Source organism: Scyliorhinus canicula, chromosome 10 (genome assembly GCF_902713615.1).
Source record: "Scyliorhinus canicula chromosome 10, sScyCan1.1, whole genome shotgun sequence".
In the NCBI taxonomy this organism is placed as follows: domain Eukaryota; kingdom Metazoa; phylum Chordata; class Chondrichthyes; order Carcharhiniformes; family Scyliorhinidae; genus Scyliorhinus; species Scyliorhinus canicula.
In genome coordinates this window covers 11284391-11306793 of record NC_052155.1, presented here as the reverse complement: position 1 = coordinate 11306793, position 22403 = coordinate 11284391, and the positions used below count along the sequence as shown (strand labels likewise).

Below are 22403 nucleotides of genomic sequence, written 5' to 3'. Positions count from 1 at the left end.
CCAAGGCGGACTTCAGGACGCGCGACAATGCAGAATCGCTGAGCAGAAACGTATAGCCAAGTTCCGCACACGAGTGCGGCCTCAACCGGGACCTGGGATTCATGTCGCATTACATTCATCCCCCACCATCTGGCCTGGGCTTGTGAAATCCTACCAACTGTCCTGGTTTGAGACAATTCACACCTCTTTAACCTGGGGTTACCCCTATCTCTGGATCTGTAAAGATTTAATTACCTGCAAATGCTCGCATTCTAAGCATTGTCTGGCATCTTTGAATGTGTCTATATATATGTTTCTGGAACATACCTCTTCTTTCACCTGAGGAAGGAGCAGTGCTCCGAAAGCTAGTGTTTGGAACAAACCTGTTGGACTTTAACCTGGTGTTGTAAGACTTCTCACTGATCTTGATGGAAGAAGGGACCTGATCGAGGGCCTGGTTTAGAACAGTGGGTTAAACAGCTGGCTTGTAATGCAGAATAAGGCCAACCATGCAGGTTCAATTCCGTGCTGGCCTCCCCGAACAGGCTCCGGAATGTGGCGACAAGGGGCTTTTCACAGTAACTTATTGAAGCCTACTTGCGACAATAAGCAATTATTATTTTTATCTTTCCCTGGGGCGGGTTGGTAAAGGACTTGAATCTTTTGAGGTTGAGGCTGAGACCGATTCTTTGGTCCGCGGAAGTGTCAAACATGGCTTGGAGATTCTCTTCTGAGAGAGTGGAGATGCCAATATCATCCACATACTGAAGCTCCACGTAGCCATTTTGGATACTGGTGAGGGCAATGGTTTCTCAGGGGAGTGTAGCCGGAGCCACGTTAGTGGCACCATGGTGACTCAGATGCACAGGAGGGGCCAATAGTGTACTCCCAGCAATGTGACTGCCTCTTTATTATTCTTACTCTCTACCCCCCCCCCCCCCCCCCCACTTTAACACCATGTGGCGACTAGGGGCTTTTCACAGTAACTTCATTGAAGCCTACTTGTGACAATAAGCGATTATTATTATTATTACATGAATCTCAGTTTTGGTGTGCAAAAGATCTATAAAAGCCACAGCAGTAAAGCACTAACATTGCTCATTAGCATCTCTGTCACTTTTAAACTCTTTCACAGAGGACATGTCACTTGTGGCCTCGATGTTCCCAGTGGAGATGGAGTTTGAGATGGGCCCAAGAAAATAGTAGGAGAACCAGTCGGCTCTGTCGCTCGACATCTTCCAATTGCTGCTCATATTTTTCAAGGGGTGGCCTGGGTGCAATAAATGAAGCCCACTGACAAACGTCTGATTGAGGCAGTTAAGCTATTAAAAACTATTTGTGCAGAGCTTGGAATTTTGTTGAAACTGCATGAGGTCTACGGAGCTTCAGCAGCTCGCCACCAGGAGTCTGACCTGTTCTGTCTTTTTCATGCTTTATAAATTGTACATATTTTTTTGTTTAACCTAACCTAATGCAGGATTAAACAACCTGTGGCTCCCTGCATTCAGATGTGTTGCTCCTGCGCAACTTCCAAATGAACGCACACGTTAAGCATTGAATGAATTTTCAAAGAATTATTCCCCCAGTGTGCTTCCAATGCAGAAACTCATCAACTATTTAAACAAACTTTTGTTTGTTATATGTTTCACCCGACCAGCAAAAATGGCATCTGATACTATTGACACGGACGGGCAGGCACGTTGTTCAATAAAACCTCACATTCACCCTGGCTCTAGTTGACCTGTTTGAAAACCTTAGCCAGAATGGAACATTTTGGTCAGGTTTAATGATCTAACACGCTGCGATTGGGTGCATGGACAACAATTAGGATGATGAGTCAATTTTAGCATGAGAATTCTTGATGGTGTGCTGGTTCATGCAGGCAGGCAGGTGAATGAATAAAAGAGCTGTGTGCTTCGTGGCAAGTCTGCCTCTGGAGTCACAGAACCGCTAATTAGTTTGAACAAGAAAAAAACATTTATTAAACATGGAAAAAATGGATTATAATAAAAGACTCCTTTGCTTACCCATTAACTTAATAAATGCACACAGATTTTAAGATTAATATGGATGATAAAGACATTTCAGGCTGCATTAGTCTAATGGTCGCACAAAGTACCATTTTTTCAAAATACATTTAGAGTACCCAATTCATTTTTTTTCCAATTAAGGGGGCAATTTAGCATGGTCAATCCACCTACCCTGGACATCTTTGGGTTGTGGGGGCGAAACCCACGCAAACACGGGGAGAATGTACAAACTCCACAAGGACAGTGATCCAGAGCCAGGATCGAACCTGGGACCTTGGCGCCGTGAGGCAGCAGTCCTATCCACTGCGTCACTGTGCTACCTATAAAGTGCCATTTTTTAAGGCATATCGATTGGCTGTGGTCAAATATCCACTCTGCTCTGAAACCAAGTTGGTGTCTGTGAACTTCTCCTCAGAATAGCCCCAGATGATTTTCACACAAGAGTTTCCAAACTCCATTTCCAAAATATGCTTTAAAGTTTTCTCTTGTAATAAGGCTTTCCATTCACAGGTTGCATTCTGAAATCCACCTCATAGGACTTCTCTGAACAGAGCTCCCGCTTCACTTCTACCAGTGAATTCACTCCAAGTTTGACACCAACCCCTTTTAGGATTCATTTGTCTTCAGTGCTGTTCCACAGATAAATTCTGATATTCAGTCATCGATTGCTCCACAGTTATTTCCATCAACATCTCATAAACTGCAGCAAGATATCATAAACTTTAGAACCATTTCAGATACTTTTTTGACTTCTCACTAGCCAGCTCCTTTACAGTTCTGTGACTTGAAATGGACAGTGCCATGTTTTTCTCCCAGTTCCTCTTTGTTTCTTTAACTTCTGGCTGCCTGGAAACTTATCTTCCTTTCACTAGTTTCCTTCAATTCTATCCTTTAGATTTCTGGCACTGGCTTTCTTGATCATTGCACCATTGTATGGTTTTTCTTAATAAAGCTGAGAGAGATGTTCCCTCCCTAGCTGCCTGTGCCCAACTGCTGTATCTTCCAGCTGAAACTAAAGACCAAAGGAAAGTTTCTTCCCTTGCAAGGGCAATAGTATTAAGCAACTATATGTATTTTACATGCCACAGTTCCCCCGAAGACAATAGATTCCCAGTTGGAACTGAAATCAACCCCCACACACTCAAACATCTTTGTCCAGCATGAATCTAACTGTCCCTTCCAGGCACAGAAACATTAAATTAAACACACCTGAAACTATAGCTTAATGTTTACCACTACAAATATAACTCCTTCAAAAAAAACCTTTGTTTTTCTAACACTGGCAAAACCAAGGGGAAGGGCGGTGCGAGGAATCGTCCGCTGGATGGAGTGCAGTTGACGTAGTCTACATGGGTAGAACGGTAGCACAGTGGTTAGCACTGTGCCGTCACAGCGCCAGGGTCCCAGGTTCGATTCCCGGCTAGGTCACTGTCTGCGCGGAGTCTGCACGTTTTCCCAGTGTCTGTGTGGGATTCCTCCGGGCTCTCCGGTTTCTCCCCACGAGTCCTGAAAGACATACAGTTAGGTAATTTGGACATTCTGAATTCTCCCTCTGTGTATCTGAACAGGCGCCGGAATACGGTGATTAGGGGATTTTCACAGTAACTTCATTGCAGTGTTAATGTAAGCCTACTTGTGACACTAATAAAGATTATTATTATTATCCATTTCCACAAATACAGTATTCTAACTGGTTCCCGAAATACTCTCCCACCAAAACCTTCTCCACTTCATGTCCCAGAACTGGATTCAAGGTTATTTTTATTTTTCTTTAAATGAGGGTTTGATGGCTGTTGAATGTTGCTGCAAGTCAATATAGGGGCTGGTTTAGCACAGTGGGCTAAACAGCTGGCTTGTAATGCAGATCAAATTCCCATACCAGCTTCCCTGAACAGGTGCTGGAATGTGGCGACTAGGGGCTTTTCACAGTAACTTCATTGAAGCCTACTTGTGTACAATAAGTGATAGAACATAGAACAGTACAGCACAGAACAGGCCCTTCGGCCCTTGATGTTGTGCCGAGCATTGTCTGAAACCAATTTATTATATTATGATTATTATTATATAAGAACTGTTTCAGAATTATATTTGAAATCTTGTAAATGGAAGATTCATTTTTAGCCTTTTATTTCATGGGAGTATTTCATAGATATATTTTCTTTTGTTCTCTCGGGTCTGATTGCAATGGGGCAAGCAAAGCCTGCTTTCATGCTGCCAACTGTGTCCCCTTCAACCAGCTTCTCGGAGGTGGAACACCCAGAGCTTGACTGCAGTAAATTATTCCTTTTTGTTCCCCTCCTTCCCTACTCTGCTCTGCTTGGAGCTTCTTCAGTTAATGAGCCTCTGGTCAGAACCAAGTGGAGTGGCATTCCAATCTGCTTGTTTTTCTGCAGGATGGTATTTGATAATGTTTGCTACGGGAAATACATTTTTAAGTTCCTTGCAAGGAAAATAATATGTGATCCAGGCACAGAAATTGTTTGTTTCATTAGAAGTAACTAAAAGCTGGTGGCCTGGGGGTTTAAGTACTTAACTGTATGTAGTTAAATAGGTTAAATACTTATTTATAGTTGTTTAATACTGTGAGCTAACATTTGGTATATGTTCTGATTACAGCTAATAGAAGATGAAATAGCAACAATTCTTAAATCCACCTTGAAAGGGTTGGAATACCTACACTTCATGAGGAAAATCCACCGAGACATCAAAGCTGGAAATATCCTCCTGAACACAGAGGGGCATGCAAAGCTGGCAGACTTTGGTGTTGCAGGCCAGCTGACAGTAAGTAGCCAAAAGGATTAAACTTTAAAAGCTGCTCTCAATCAGGTATGGCATGGTTAGATGCAGAGTAAAATTTCCTTTACTCTATGCTGTCACCATGATTCAATTCCTGCCTCAAGCGGAACTCTGACTTGGCCACTGTGACATTACCTCATGGCTTTTCTCAGCAAATTGCTTTTAATTAAATGTAAGTACAGTACATTAAATGGGTTTGCACTTCTGCAGATTTAAAGGGACACTTACTAATCCTAGAGTTCTTGAGTTAAGAGATGTCTGCTTTACTCTCTAAATAAATGTTAGACTGAGTATAGATTGGCGTTCACAGACGGTACTTTTTCACCTCCTGTAGTTATGGCTGGATTCACCTACAGTCTACGAGTGGCAAGGCCAGTCACCGTTTTACTCTTCTCTGAATCAGTGTCAATTTAATATAAAGGAAAATACTGTAGTATAAACAAAAACAATATTTTTATAATTACATAAATTGGTGTAAACAAACAGAGCAAATGTCAGCCAGGTTAACCTGAAGTGAAACTAAAGGCACGTCACCTTGCACTCACCTCACTCCTACTTGAGTGCTCCCGTTTGCCTGAGGATGAGGTGGAGATAGCCTATTCTATTGTACCTGTATGTTGCTGAGATGTCCGTGGCTTCTGGCCTTGTCCTGGAGACCTTCACCAGAGGTGATAGTGCAATGGTCAGAAAAGAAGCCGTTACTAGATAGATTTATTATGTTCAGATTCACAGCATTGGATCCATGAGAGGTTTTGTTCTGTAGATTGAAAACTGAGGAAAAGGATGGAGCAAGATGGTATGGTATTAAATTCTGAAATGGTGAGAGAAAACATACCTTAGTCATGATCACAGAGGGCATAATTTGTTATTTGTACAAGAGTTGGTTTTATGTAGTGAGATGGGAGTGATTCGAACAGTAGGTTTTCAACGAAACAAACACTAAACTGGGAAGTGGCATGCTCAAGCACCATGGAGACGAACAGAGGTTAGAAATTTGTCTAAGGCTGGGGGGACAGATGTCTCTTTGACCATCTACGGAAGAGGGTTTGATGGTTTTAAACAGGAGAGAAGCACTGTCTAAATGAATGGCAAGTAATTAATATCCACAAGCATGTGAAATAATAATAATAATCGCTTATTGTCACAAGTAGGCGTCAATGAAGTTACTGTGACAAGCCCCTAGTCGCCACATTCCGGCACCTGTTCAGGGAGGCTGGTACGGGAAAGGAAACAAAGCAGCATGTTTTGAGCTCAAGATGTGAGGAGATGAAGTGAACCAGAGATGATCTCTGAAAGGGCTTGGGAGAGATGAGGTGGGGTGGGGCAGAAACTTATGATTCCAGTTGGTGTACTCAAAAAACGGGAAGATTCCAGCATGGAACCCTGGCTCAAAAGATTGTAACCTTTTACATTTTTTCAGAGAACGTGGAGGAACAGAGTCACAGAACTGTGAATTAGTTTGAACAAGGAAAAAAAAAACATTTACTAAACATGAAAAGTGTGATTATAATACAATATCCTTTACTCCTCCTTTAACTTCACAAATGTTATATACAGGTTTCAGAGATAGCGCCCAGTCTGAAACCAAATGCCGATGCCAGTCAATCGATCTTCCATAATTTTCTCTCTCAATTCCCCCCAGATGATCGTCACACGTGTGCTTCCAAACTTCACTCCCCCCCCAAAAAAGACGCACTTTAAAATCTTCTTTCAAACAATATTTTCCATCAGCCGTTTGCATTAAGAATTTATGCTAGGATTTCCAAACTATCCTTACAAACAAAGCTTCCGCTCCACTTTTAATAAGGAATCCACTCCAGATTTTCCACCAGCCTTTCATGTTTTCTTTATCTGAAATGCTTTTACACAAACTTCGAGATCCAGTCACCAATTTCCACAGTTATTTCAACTCCCGTTCCACAGGCTGTATTAAAATCTCACCAACCTGATAATCATTTCACATATCTTTCTGGCTTCTCAGCCTTCTTCTCAGCTCCGTCTGTTTTTAACTGAGCAGTTCTTCTAGTACTTTGATCTCAGACATCTTAAAAAATAATTTCTTGCTTTCTCTAATTTCCTTAACTAGCTGCTCTTTAGATCTCGACACCTGGAACATTATTCCATGGTATGGCTTTTCTTCTGGCAAGGCTGAGTGAGATGTTCCCTTCTAAGCCTTCTAAAACCAACTGCTTCTAGCAGAGCTGTTAGAGCTGCCTTCTCCTTCTCCAACTGTTATGTCTCCAGCTTAAAAACTACTGAAAAAGCCTTTCTATCCTAATGGTGCCCTGGTTGCCAAGCAACGACTTAATGCTTCTGCAAGTTTGTTTACTTTTCACACCATAACCCTTTCTAAGCATCGTAGAAGCATAGTTTGAACTGAGCAACCCTCACACATGCAAACACCTTTGTCTTGCACAAATCTAACTTCAGGCTTACTGTTCCCTACACAGAAACACTAAATTACGCCCACTTAAAACTCTACCTTATTTCTGCTATTCAATCATACAAATAAAAATATCTTAAAATTACCTTTGTTTTCCTGACAAACTGCAGATTTGCAGTAACATCTTCCACCTCGATAAGCACACAAATAAAAGATTGCATTCGGAGGGTCAAAAGTGCCTGTTGGAGTTCTTGCTTTTAATTATAACCTTTCAAAGTTATTTAATCATTTTAGTAGTTGACAGTGCAACAAGATAAAAATACACTTTAACCATGAATTCATATTTCAACAAAACCCAAATATGAACACTTGCACTGTGCATCTAAATTGCCCTTGTGCACCTACATGGGTGTAAGCAAATTCCTTGCATGAATTACAATTGGAAACAGATGGTTATTGCAGTGGAGACAGGCAAGTGATGACAGGACTACACTGGGGCAGTCTGTATACTCGTAATAAAGAATCAGAAGTTGCCTGATTGCAGAATGGCATCCAACTGCAGATTTTGTGCCCTTTGGGAACAGTCAAAATTACATCATCTGACTGAAAAACTTACTAAATTTGTTTATTGCTATTATAAAATGACATGCTGAATAGTTTTCCCAGAATAATAGATTGATGTTTACCAGCAGGCAACACACTTTTTCCTCATATTTACTTGATTCTGCAACAAACAGGGGAAAATGTTGGAGAGTGAAAAATATATAAAGAAAAGGGTGCAATTGGTACAAATATCACGGATGTGTCTCCTGAATCAACACATGCCCTTTCTACAGCGGGTCCCATTATCCTAAAGTGCTAGATTTGTGATGATGCACAGTCTAATTGGAAATTCTTTCTATCTCTTCTGTTATATCTATTCTGTATTTTATGTTTATTTTAAGAATAATAATCTTTATTATTGTCACAAGTAGGCTTACATTAACACTGCAATGAAGTTACTGTGAAAATCCCCTAGTTGCCACACTCGAGCGCCTGTTCGGGCACACTGAGGGAGAATTTAGAATGTTCAATTCACCTAACAAGCACGTCTTTTGGGTTTTGTGGGAGGAAACCGGAGCACCCGGAGGAAACCCATGCGGACAGTGGGAGAATGTGCAGACTCCACACAGGCAGCGACCGAAGCAGGGAACCGTACCCGGGTCCCTGGCTCCATGACGCAGCAGTGCTAACCACTGTGCTACCGTGCCACCCGATAGATTTTTGATAGATGCAGGATTGGCCATACTAAATTACCCTGCGTGTCCAAAAAGGTTGGGTGGGGTGATGGGGTTACGGGGATAGGATGGAGGTGTGGACTTGGGTAGGGTGCTCTGTCCAAGGGCCGGTGCATGCTTGATGGGCCGAATGCCCTCCTTCTGTACTGTAAATTCTATGATTATGAATTTGATGATTAGATGTGATGAGCAAGGTAATTGAATTAGGACTTTGAAAGATGTTTCAGGTGCCAGCAGCATAAGCAGTCATATAGCAATATCAGACAGAAATCAAAGGGAAATTTAAAAATGCTAATGTGAACAAGGTCAGGTACTAGAACTCTGAGCATATTGCCCTCATGTACAATTGGGTTATTTAATTTTGCATGTTATTGAGCAAAAATCTTTTTAAAAAAACTTTTAAAAACTAGAAGGTACTGTAGTGCTGACAATCTCAAGAACCCTTCCCCAAGTTCTGCCAAAACCCAGAGCTAAAACAAAGCATCATATTGGTGTTCCCACATCCAACTCTCATGGTCTGTTACTACTAAATAAGATGTCTAACATTGCTGCTACATTGAGCATACAATCTTGCAGAATATTATCACCTTTGAAACAGATAAGGGATTAAAAATTATAGTGGGATATATTTGTTAACCATCTGGTTCACTGAGTCCTTTGGGGAAGGAAATCTGTTATCCTTAAGAGGTCAGGCCGACATGTGGCTCCAGACCCATATCAAGTGGTTGACTCTTAACTGCTCTCTGAAATGACCTATCAAGCCTCTCAGTTGTCCCAAATGCTACAGAAAAGTCAGAAATTAATAAAATTGGATGGGTTATCTGGCATTGACTTGGGCACCAGAAACTACAATGGCACACCCAACCTTGTAATGTCCTCCTTACTAACGTCTGGGGAGATTGTGCTAAAATTGGGTGAACTGTCCCACAGGCTAGTCAAACAGCAGCCTAATGTAGTCACAATCACTGAACCACACTTTACAGAAAATGTCCCAGAAACTGCCATCATCATTCAGCAAAAGTGGTAGCATAGTGGGATACAGTTGCCCTGGGAGGCCTCAACATCGATTATGGACCCCATGAAGTGTCATCGCATCAGAACAAACGTGGATCCCTTACTGATTGCTACTGCCTGCCCTGCCTCAGCTCTGATGAATCAGCACTCTTCAATGTTGAATACCACTTGGAGGAAGCTCTGATGATGACAAGGGCACAGAATATATTCTGGGAGGGGGAATTCAATGTCCACCATCAAAAGTAACTCAGTAGCACCATTACTGACTAAGCTGGTGGAGTTCCGAAGCACATAGCTACCAGACTGGGCCTGCATTAGGTGGTGAGGGAAAAGCCTGCAACAGCTTGCCCTGTTACAGATAGTTCTGTCCATGAGAGTAAAGGTGGGAGTGAGCACTCCAAAGACCTTGTGAAGACTAATTCATGTCTTCACACTTTAGCAGACCTTCCATCGTGTTTTCTGGTACTACCACCATGCTAAATGGGATAGATTTTGAACAGATCTAGTTACTCAAAACAGGGCATCCAGGAGGCTCTGCGGGCCATCAATGCCAGCAAAATTGTATTCAGTAATAATCTGTAACCTTATGTCCCTTATATTCCTCACTCTACAATTAACATCAAACTAAGGGATCAACCTTGGTTCAACTAAGAGTGCAAGGAGGCAGGCCGCGCTTATCTGGAGATCTGCTGTTATGGTATGTCATGCTTGTCATACCTCACAAGGCCATCCTCACATATCCACTGTAGCTCATCTGCAGTCTGTATTCCATCTGCACCGAAGGTGACCCCTCTTTCTGCTGCCCTCCAATTTGCCCTCCATAAGCGATTTCTGTAGTTTTTCAGTTCTGATCAAATGGCTGAAATAATGGTATTTTCTTCTCAGGATGTTGAGTTCCTGTTGCTCTTCCAATTTCAAGCACCTCTTCATTTGTCTTGTGCTAAAAAAATCCATAAACAGACCACATGTCTTAGCAAGCAAATGTTAAAGTCCTCTGTTTTCTTTTACAGCTCTTTACTTATTTTCCAGGTTCTGAGGCTCACAGGAAAGTAGATAGAATGTAGCCTTTTCCTTGTTATAAGTTTAATTATTTCTGACTACCCCGTGCTTCTTCTAACTCTGTTATCTTCTGTTATCAGGAGAAAAGCAAATTACTGCGGATGCTGGAACCTGAAACGAAAGGGAAAATGCTGGAAAATCTCAGCAAGTCTGGCAGCATCTGTAGGGAGAGAAAAGAGCTAAAGTTTCGAGTCCGATGACTCTTTGTCAAAGCTGTTATGGAGCCAGCTTTGACAAAGAGTCATCGGACTCGAAACGTTAGCTCTTTTCTCTCCCTACAGATGCTGCCAGACTTGTTGAGATTTTCCAGCATTTTCCCTTATCTTCTGTTATCATCTGTCCTAAATTGACAAACTTATTTACTTGTTCCAGTGTGATATCATCCATTTCAGTCCTCAGTATTGAGCAGCACCAGTCACAGCTGAAAAAGTGTCAACCTGGTGAAGCTGCAACACAGGATTACATTTGTGGCAAACAACGGTTCAACATTTGATCGACAGATCTAAGCAATGGATCAGATCCAAGTTCTGCAGTTCTCCTCGAGTTGTGAATGGTGGTACACAATCAAACAACAAACAGGAGGAGGAGGGTCTGCGAATAATCCCAACCTCAGTGATGAGGGAGACCAGCACAACAGTGCAACAGAAAACGCTCAAGCATTTGGAACCAGCTTCAGCCCAAAGTGTCGAGTGGATGAACCACCTCAGCCTCCTCCTGATATCCCCAGTATCACAGATGCCAATTCTCAGCAGAATTGATTCACTCCACATAATATGATGAAATTGCTAAAGGCACCGGATATTGCAAATATATGTCCAGTTTTTTAAAGTATTTTTATTGAGATTTTTGCGTTTTTTACAGAGTTTACAGAAAGAGATCATTGTGTATTTACAGAGAAATAAGCCCCCCACACACGCGCGCACACACACAAATGCCATACTCATTTTGTCTATTTTTTGGAAAAAGGCCTTGGGGATGAAGATCTGTATGGATCGAAACAGGAAGAGGAACCTTGGCGATCAATTAATTTTGATCGTCTGCACCCTTCCCGCCATGCAATGGGAGTGCATCCCATCTCTGTAGGTCTTTCTTTACTTCCTTCGCCAGACTCGTCAGATTCCACTTGTGGATCTGTGTCCAATTGTGGGCTACCTTGATCCCCAGGTAGCGGAATTTGTTCCGGGCTATTTTAAATGGGAGACCGTCCAGCTCTGCCCCTACCCCGCTCAGATTCACCAGGAAAACCTCACTTTTGCCCACGTTGGGTTTGTAGCCTGAGAAGGCCCCAAACTCTTCCAGAATATTTCTTTCATGCCATTTTGTGGGTCCGAGATGTAGACAATCTGCATAGTGTGAGACTCTGTGCTGTCTGCCTCCTATTCAGATACAGTTCCAACCTTGCGTCTCACAGGGAGATCACCAGGGTTTCAGTTGCCAGGTTGAACAGGAGTGGGGACAGTGGGCATCCCTGCCTGGTTCCTCTGTGCAACTGGAAGTATTCAAAGCTGGTGGTACTACAACTCAACTCTTTTGAAGACCTTTTCTGTGTCCAGGGAGACGATAAACTCTGGTGCTCTCCGCCGGATGGGGGGGTCAGTGATAATAATAATAATCTTTATTGTCACAAGTAAGCTTACATTAACACTGCAATGAAGTTCCTGTGAAAAGCCCCCAGTCGCCACATTCCAGCGCCTGTTCGGGTACACAGAGTGAATTCAGGATGTCCAATTCACCTAACAGCATGTCTTTCGGCACTTGTGGGAGGAAACCGGAGCACCCGGATTAACCCACGCAGACACTGGAAGAACGTGCAGTTTCTGCACAGGCAGTGACCCAAGTGAGAATTGAACCAGGGACCTTGGCGCTGTGAAGCAACAGTGCAACCCATTTTGCTACCGTGCTGCCCACTTCAGCAGCCGTCTGATGTTCGCAGTTAGCTGTGGGCAGCATGGTAGCACAGTGGGTCGCACTGTTGCTTCACAGCACCAGGGTCCCAGGTTCAAATCCTGGCTTAGGTCACTGTCTGTGCGGAGTCTGCACTTTCTCCCCGTGTCTGCGTAGGTTTCCTCCGGGTGCTCCGGTTTCCTCCCGCAAGAAAGGCATGCTGTTAGGTAATTTGAACATCTAACATTCTCCCTCTGTGTACTTGAACAGGTGCTGGAATGTGGCGACTGGGGGATTTTCACAGTAACTTCATTGCAGTGTTAATGTAAGTCTACTTGTGACAATAAAGATTATTATTATTATAGCTGTTTACCCTTGACAAAGCCTGTCCGGTCCTCTGCGACCACCTCTGGTACATGGTTCTCCAGTCTCTTGCGAATATTTTTACATCCACATTGAGCAGTGAAATGGGTCTGTAAGTTCCATATTCCTTTGGGTCTTTGTCTTTTTTGGGTATCAGCGATATGGTGACCTGTGTTAGCGCTGGAGGCAAGGTGCCCCTCGCTAGCGAGTCTGCAAACATCTCCCGTAGCTGCGGGGCGCGAGCCTGTGCAAATATTTTGTAGAAGTCCAGATTAGGGGAGAAATTATAGAACCAAAAAAGGACAACAAATCATTTGAGGCCTTCTACCAGGGACTGTACACCTCTGAGCCCTCGACGGAGACTCGAGCAGGAATCCATCAGGTCCCGGCACCTTCGCCGCCTGCATGGAGTTGATGCTCGCCCACTTCTATTGGCGCTTACAGCTCCCTCTGTCTGTCATCCAGTACGACTGGCATGTCCAGTCCATCAAGGAACCGTTTCATGCTCGAGTCTCCGTCGAGGGCTCTGAGGTGTACAGTCCCTGGTAGAAGGCCTCAAATGATTTGTTGTCCTTTTTTGGTTCGGTTACCAGTCCGTCTATGCTGCCCTTCACCTGTGCTGTTTCCCTCGTGGCTGTCTGCTTTCTCAGCTGGTGAGCCAGCAGGTGGCTAGCCTTCTCTCCAGGTTCATAAAAGTTCCTCATGCCTGGTGCAGTTGGTGCACAGCCTTCCTGGTGGAGAGCAGGTTAAAGTCCACTTGCAACTTTTTCCTCTCCGCCAGAAGCTCTATGGTCGGGGCCTCAAAGTACCGTCTGCTGTCCTCCAGGAAAGAATAGATCAGTTGTTGCCTAGTTGCCCTCTCTTCCTTGTCTCTCGGAGCCTGTAGGCTATAATTTCTCCCCTAATCTCCACCTTCAGTGCCTGCCAGAAAGTGGAAGGAGAGACTTCCCAATTCCTATTGTTCGTAACGAATGTGCTGTTTTCTGGCAGAAGACCTTGACAGAAAAGAGAGTTGTGTCCAACTCCATGGGGGGCGTTGGGCATGGCCTGTCTCCAACCTCACATCCATGTAATGTGAAGCGTGGTCGGAGAGTACGATCGTGGAGTATTCCGCCCTGACTATTTCAAAACAAAGAACAAAGAAAATTACAGCACAGGAACAGGCCCTTCGGCCCTCCCAGCCTGCGCCGATCCAGATCCTTTATCTAAACCTGTCTCCTATTTTCCAAGGATCTACTTCCCTCTGTTCCCGCCCGTTCATATATCTGTCTAGATGCATCTTAAATGATGCTATCGTGCCCACCTCTACCACCTCCTCTGGCAAAGCGTTCCAGGCACCCACCACCCTCTGCGTAAAAAACTTTCCACGCACACCTCCCTTAAACTTCCCCCTCTCACTTTGAAATCGTGAACCCTTGTAATTGACACCCCCAATCTTGGAAAAAGCTCGTTGCTATCCACCCTGTCCATACCTCTCATAATTTTGTAGACCTCAATCAGGTCCCCCCTCAACCTCTGTCTTTTCAACAAAAACAATCCTAATCTACTCAACCTTTCTTCATAGCTAGCACCCTCCATACCAGGCAACATCCTGGTGAACCTCTTCTGCACCCTCTCTAAAGCATCCACATCCTTCTGGTAATGTGGCGACCAGAACTGCATGCAGTATTCCAAATGTGGCCTAACCAAAGTCCTATACAACTGTAACGTAACCTGCCAACTCTTGTACTCAGTACCCCGTCCAGTGAAGGCAAGCATGCTGTATGCCTTCTTGACCACTCTATCAACTTGGGTTGCCACCTTCAGGGTACAGAGATTACATAGATTACATAGAATTTACAGTGCAGAAGGAGGCCATTCGGCCCATCGAGCCTGCACCGGCTCCTGGAAAGAGCACCCTACCCAAGGTTAACACCTTCACCCTATCCGCATAACCCCACCCAACACTAAGGGCAATTTTGGACACTAGGGGCAATTTATCATGGCCAATCCACCTAACCTGCACATCTTTGGACTGTGGGAGGAAACCGGAGCACCCGGAGGAAACCCACGCACACACGGGGAGGATGTGCAGACTCCGCACAGAGAGTGATCCAAGCCGGAATCGAACCTGGGACCCTGGAGCTGTGAAGCGATTGTGCTATCCACAATGCTACAGGTACAATGGACCTGAACTCCCAGATCTCTCTGTACATCAATTTTCCCCAGGACTCTTCCATTGACCATATAGTCCGCTCTTGAATTTGATCTTCCAAAATGCATCACCTCGCATTTGCCTGGATTGAACTCTATCTGCCATTTCTCTGCCCAACTCTCCAATCTATCTATATTTTGCTGTATTCTCCAACAGTCCTCCTCACTATCTGCAACTCCACCAATCTTAGCATCATCTGCAAACTTACTAATCAGACCACCTATACCTTCCTCCAGGTCATTTATGTATATCACAAACAAGAGTGGTCCGAGCACGGATCCCTGTGGAACACCACTAGTCACCCTTCTCCATTTTGAGACACTCCCTTCCAACGCTACTCTCTGTCTCCTGTTGCCCAGCCAGTTCTTTATCCATCAAGCTAGTACACCCTGAACCCCATACTACTTCCCTTTTTCTATCAACCTGCCATGGGAAACTTTATCAAACGCCTTACTAAAGTCCATGTATATGACATCTACAGCCCTTCCCTCATCAATTAACTTTGTCACTTCCTCAAAGAATTCTATTAGGTTTGTAAGACATGACCTTCCCTGCACAAAACCATGCTATCACTGATAAGTCTTATTTTCTTCCAGATGTGAATAGATTCTATCCCTCAGTATCTTCTCCAACAGTTTGCCTACCACTGACATCAAGCTCACAGGTCTATAATTCCCTGGATTATCCCTGCTACCCTTCTTAAACAAAGGGATGACATTAGCAATTCCCAGGTACTAATCCAAGCCCTAAATTCATCTGCCTTACCTGCTACACTTCTCGCATTAAAACAAATGCACCTCAGACCACTTGTCCCTTTGCGTTCATCATCTCTTCCCTGTCTACTCTTCCCCTTAGTCACATCGAGTTTATTATCTAGTACCTTACTGGCTTTAGTTCCTGCCTCTTTACTGATCTCTAACTTCCTAATCTGGTTCCCATCCCCCTGACACATTAGTTTAAAACCTCCCCAACAGGGTTAGCAAAAGCACCCCCTAGGACATTGGTTCCAGTCCTGCCCAGGTGTAGACCATCCTGTTTTTAATGGTCCCACCGCCCCCAGAACCAGTCCCAATGTCCCAGAAATCTGAACCCCTCCCTCCCGCACCATCTCTCAAGCCACGTATTCATTCTGACTATTCTTGAATTTCTACTCTGGCTGTCCCGTGGCACTGGTAGCAATCCTGAGATTACTACCTTTGAGGTCCTACTTTTTAACTTATCTCCTAATTCCCTAAATTCTGATTGTAGGACCTCATCACGATTTTTACCTATATCGTTGGTGCCTATATGCACCACGGCAACTGGCTGTTCACCCTCCCCCTTCAGTATGTCCTGCAGCCGATCTGAGACATCCCTGACCTGTGCACCCGGGAGGCAACATACCATTCGGGAGTCTCGTTTTCGACCACAGAAACGCCTGTCTACTCCCCTTACAATTGAATCCCCTATGACAATAGCCCTGCCAGTCTTTTTCCCGCCCTTCTGTGCAGCAGAGCCAGCCACGGTGCCATGAGCCTGGCTACTACTGCCTTCCCCTGGTGAGTCATCTCCCCCAACAGTATCCAAAACGGTATACCTGTTTTGGAGGGAGATGATCGCAGGGGACACCTGCACTGCCTTCCTGCTCTTTCTCTGCCTTTTGGTCACCCATTCCCTGTCTCCCTCACCAACCCTAATCTGCTGTGTGACCAACTCACTGAATGTGCTATCCACGATCTCCTCAGCATCGCGGATGCTCCAAAGTGAGTCCATCCGCAGCTCCAGAGCCGTCATGTGGTCTAACAGTAGCTGCAGCTGGACACACTTCCTGCACATGAAGGAGTCAGGGGCATCGGCCGCGTCCCTGAACTCCCACATTGAGCTCGAGGAGCATAACACAGGTCTGGGATCTCCTGCCATTTTTACCCTTTACCTTAACTGACTACAAAATATACTATCAAATAATTAATAAGTGAAAGGAATAAAGATTTTACTTACCAATCAATACTCACCAATACACGAAGAGTTAAATTTCTCCCAGCTGCTGCTAATTGGAGCACTTTCCTTACCAGACAACCAGGTCACTGCTTGCTGTGATGTCACTCTTCAAAGTAAGTTTTTAAAGTTTTAAAGAGGTAAACTTACCTTCCCAACGACACCTGGCCACTGCTCCCGCCGAAAATCTGAAGGCTGCTGCTCCTTATCACCACAGTCTTTTTTTTTTCGGTTAGAGGAGGAGGGCGGGTGGGAGACACTACACGTGTAGTGTCTCGGGTTTAGCCGCTGCCCAAATATATCAGTTCACTCACCTTCCCAGAGCGCAATTCGACCGCTCCCGCTCAGCTCCTCCCACGCACTGCTCCTGCAAGGTAAGTTTTTAAAGTAGGAAAACTTACCGCTCCCGCTCAGCTCCTCCCACGCACTGCTCCTGCAAGGTAAGTTTTTAAAATAGGAAAACTTACCTTTCCAAAAGCCCCCTGGTTACTGCTCTTGCTGAAAAAACACACTCCGCGCTCCTGAATGGAGTCTCACCCCTGTCTCTCCGCTCTTTCATATTTCTGGAAGCACCGTTTTCCCCATTACAAATAAGTCGATGCGGGTGTAGACCTTATGTACTAGTGAGAAGAACGAAAATTCCTTCTCACCTGGGTGCAGTAACCGTTATGGGTCCACTGCCCCCATCTGCTCCATGAACGTTCCCAGTTCTGGGAATTGTTTTCCCCGTTCTGGGGTTTGATCTGTCCGTTCATGGGTCTTGTACACAGTTAAAGTATCCCACCCCATGATCAGTCGGTGCGTATCTATGTCGTGCATTTCCGCCATGGTCTTTGTTTATAAATTCCGTGTCGTTCCAGTTGGACGCATACAGGTTTACCAGGGCTAACATTGCCCCGTGTAGGACACCACTGACCATGACATACCGTCTCCCTTATCCGTGACCATCTTTGTCGCCATGAACACCGTCCTTTTATGGATGCAGTAATTCTCTTTGGTCTCTTACTTATCAGTATGGCTACCCTCCTAGCCCTTGTCCCGGAGCTGGAATGGTAGGCCTGTCCTACCCAGCCATTCCTTACCCGCAGTCGGTCCTTCTCCCTCGGATACGTCTCTTGGAGGAAGACTATGATGACTTTCAATCTTCTCAGATGGGCAAAGACTCTGGATGTTTTCACTGGGCCATTAAGTCCCCCTAACGTTCCAGGTGATGATCCCGGTTTGTGGGGGGGGGGGTTTCTGTCCTTCCCCTTCCTGCAGGATACTTACCTGGTCAATGCACCCCTGCACTCCGGGCTGATCTTTCCCCCTCCTTATGCCCAATCAGTTAAGTCCCCTCTGTCTCCTCTTCGGCGGGGGTGGGGCGGAGGGTGCGTGGGAGCGGGGAAAGGACAGGTAGACAGAAGCACATTCTCATCGGTCTCCCTCTCTCGGGGGTGGCCAGGTACTCCTTGCCTCGTGGGTCCGCCAGCTTGCTCACTCGCTGCTGCTGCCCTTTTCCACCGCTTCTGGCTTCCCTGCGGCCTCTTGTGCTACTGCTCCAAAAGTGCTTATTTTACTGCATTCAGGAGGGTAGCCACCTGATATGCGACTTGTACTGTTTAGAAAGACAAGGGCAACAGACTCCTGTGAACACCTGTAAGTTTCCCTTTTAGCCACGCATCATCCTGACTTGGAACTATATCGCCATTCCTTCATAGTCACGGTCTGAAAATCCTGGAAATCCCTTCCCAACAGCACGATGCACTGCAACAGTTTATGAAGGCAGCTTGCTATCACATTCTTGAGGGTTGGGCAATTCTGGCCCAGCCACTGACGCCTACATCCCTTGAAAGAATAAAAAGAAACTAAAAGCTTTCACTGAGTAATCTTCAAAACACTAATAAAAATCCTGGAACAGGATTTAATACAAACTGATTTTATTCTATGCAGTCACTGCAATCAGTAGCCATGATGTGGAGATGCCGGCGTTGGACTGGGGTGAGCACAGTAAGAAGTCTTACAACACCAGGTTAAAGTCCAACAGGTTTGTTTCAAACACGAGCTTTCGGAGCACGGCTCCTTCTTCAGGTGAATGAAGAAGGACCTGAAGAAGGAGCCGTGCTCCGAAAGCTCGTGTTTGAAACAAACCTGTTGGACTTTAACCTGGTGTTGTAAGACTTCTTACTGCAATCAGTGACTAAGATGTTCTCTTTTATTCATGGTATTAACGTCATTATTGTTGCAAAACTGCACAGATCAAGTTCACAATGAACAAAGTCATGGGTGTTCTAAATTATAGATGCTTTTAAAAAAAAACTTGCTCTTTCTGTAGTTACCAAGAAATTGGATTTCTATCAGCTATTATGTGTGGTGGCCCACCTAAAGAAGAAACCTATGAGGCTGTAGTTCCAGCAATCCCCTCCCCATTACTCCGGTATACTGGTAACAGTGGAAAAGGTCAATGCCAATGTCTCGTAAGGGGTTCTGAGAGCATCTTACCAGCATTGCTTGAAAACTGATGGAACCCTGGTCCATTGATTAAATTATTGAATGAACTGAGAGAGCCACACAGACTGCGCTCTCTTCCCCCTGCCGGGAATAATTCTTCACTCACCTCCAGTCTTCGAACGTCTCCCCTGGGGTTCGCTGATGAGACTGGCACTGAAGGTACATTCTGACCAAAGCTCTGCATGGCTTCAGTGTAATTAATCGTCTGACAATCTCATTTGACTGATGTGGCATTACTGTTTTAGGGCGGCACAGTGGCACAGTGGTTAGCACTGCTGCCTCATAGTGCCAGGGACCCGGGTTCAATTCTTGCCTTGGGTAACCGTCTGTGTGACGTTTGTACATTCTCCCCATGGCTGTGTGGGTTTCCTCTGGGTGCTCCGGTTTCCTCCCATAGTCCAAAGATGTTACGGGGATAGGGCGGTGTGGATGGGGCACTGGCCATGGGTAGGCTGGTCTTACGGAGGGTCGGTGCAAACTTGATGGGCTCAATGGTGTTATGGACCAGGGTTTAGAGAGCCCCAAAGTGTATCATGGAGTTCACCTGACCCACAAATTTGAATATATTGTGGTTTTGGGGAACACACGGGCTTATTCTGCAGGTGTCATGCAACAGAAATCTACAGTACTTTTAAGTTAAAACAATGGTTATTTATGAAACCAGTTAATACTTTATAAACCCACAGTAAACATCTTAACAACGATCAACGCCAATAAATCCCCAAAGAATACAGTACGCTATAACTAACTCTTAATCTTTCCTTGCAACATCCATAAGACACAAAAAGAACCCTTTTTACAGAAATACATCAGGTTTAACTTCTCTACTGAGAACAGGTACCACTTTGAAATCACCAAATGAACATGCCCCAGCCTGCAGAAATTCACACTCATCCTGCTGTGACTGCAGCTTCTCCAAAGCTAAAACCAAACACACCATGTAGCAAATAGCCTAAAGTGAAAGTATAAGCAGACAGCCCAGGTCCACAGCTCTGACATCACTGATGAACACCCATTTCTCAAAGGCACATCCACTGCAGCTATTTTTATAAACACCCATTTCTCAAATGTTCTCTCATATGACAATGGCCTTCTTCTGCATTGTCGGGATTCTTTGAGTCCATGATTTGTATTTTCTTTTATGTAGCATCATAAAATAAGATGGCTTGTCGAACATTTAAAAGCGGAGGCCAAATTTCATCTGCTGAGACCTCTATATCATTGCAGTGAAGCCTACTTGTGACACTAATGAAGATTATTATTATAGCACAGTTCTTTTATCTTTAATTATTTTCACAAAAAATGTTTAAAAAAATACAATGAGAATTTTAAGTACTTTGTTAATTAATAATAACACTGAAAATGTGATGTGACTTACAGGACACAATGGCAAAACGCAACACTGTGATAGGCACGCCTTTTTGGATGGCTCCAGAAGTAATCCAAGAAATTGGCTACAATTGTGTTGCCGACATCTGGTCTTTGGGAATCACAGCAATTGAAATGGCAGAAGGCAAACCACCCTATGCAGACATTCATCCAATGAGGGTAGGTGACAGCTTAACAATGGTCATTGTGACAATTATAAATGTAAGCAGGGACGGTATCAGTTTTGCAACATACACTTGAAGTAGTGGTTTTAATAATGGAACATGGTAGGGAAACCAGATACAGAATTCTGTACAATCACAGAAAAGTTGGTACAATGCAACCCCATTTGTGACAGAAATTTACATATTGTGTAAAATCTACCAAATAGTGCGTGAGAAGGAAATGAGTAGAAGGATATGTTGGCACAGATGAAGAGTGGTGTGAGGAGGTTTGTTTGGGGATTAAATGCTGAAATAGACCACAAGCCTGAATAACATGTTTCTGTTCTGTAGGTTTTATGGCGTTTCTTTGCTTCACTTGCCATTTTCATAAAATCATACAAACCCTACAGTGCAGAAGGATGCCATTCAGCCCATCGAGTCTGCTCCGACCCTTCGAAAGAACACTCTACCCATGTCCACTCACCCCATCCATCCAGCCCTAACCTCAAAACCTAACCCGCACATCCCTGGACACTGAGGGGCAAATTTATTACGGCCAATCCACCTAACCCGCACATCTTTGGACTGTGGGAGGAAACCGGAGGACCCGGAGGAAACCCACGCAGGCACTGGGAGAACTTACAAACTCCACACAGGCGGTAACCCAAGGCAGGAATTGAACCGGGGTCCCTTGAGCTGTGAGGCAACAGTGCTAACCATTATGCCACTGTGCCGCCCATAACCCATTTCAGGCTGACGATCAGTTGTCTCTTCATTTGGCTGTGGAATGCAGCAGTGCAAAATATCCCTCTAGAGGCAGCCGTCTCCAATTCTGGGCTTGATGCTGTGGGGATATAGCTACTGCTGTGTCAGACTGGGTTTAACAAGTGATCAGACAAACTATTGTGCCTCCTGAATACATTATGAAAGTGTCAGTCTTTTTTCTAGTGCTTTGGAATAGCACATGCTTCCATTCGTGCTAGCAATATTTGCAAATTTATCATCGTGGCTTGGAGCATTGCGTATTCATGCTATTTTAAAGTAAAATTTGAAAAAAACAACAATTGTTATGTTGTGCTAATTTAATTGAGGAAAGAAAATGCAGATTGCTTGAGTTCTTTCGAGATGCACATGGCATGCATGGAATCAATACAAGGCTGTGTTTTTTTCTAATATAAAGAAAGAACAAAGAATGCTGGGAAAACTGAGCAGGTCAGGCGGCATCGGTGGAAACAAATTTAACGTTTCAGGCCGATGATCTTTTATCGGAACATTTTTCCTACATTGTTTTAATTTTGTGGCTAAATTTTTTTTTTTAATAAACAATTTTATTGCAACTGTTGTGCATCACAGTGCCAATGTCCAGCAGCCTCACAATATGGGACTGCTTCATTACATGAATCTATACAAAGCAAATAGGGGTATAAA

At 44.4% G+C, this 22403-nt stretch overlaps 1 protein-coding gene across 1 annotated transcript in view; it reads left to right on the top strand.

Annotated features, from left to right (window-relative positions):
* stk3 (serine/threonine kinase 3 (STE20 homolog, yeast)) overlaps positions 1-22403 on the top strand; it is a 448024-nt gene that overhangs the window by 156392 nt on the left and 269229 nt on the right. Inside the window, exons 5-6 of the mRNA XM_038808612.1 lie at positions 4626-4790; positions 20824-20991. Coding sequence (XP_038664540.1) covers positions 4626-4790; positions 20824-20991 — 333 coding nt within the window. The remainder of the gene's footprint in view (positions 1-4625; positions 4791-20823; positions 20992-22403) is intronic.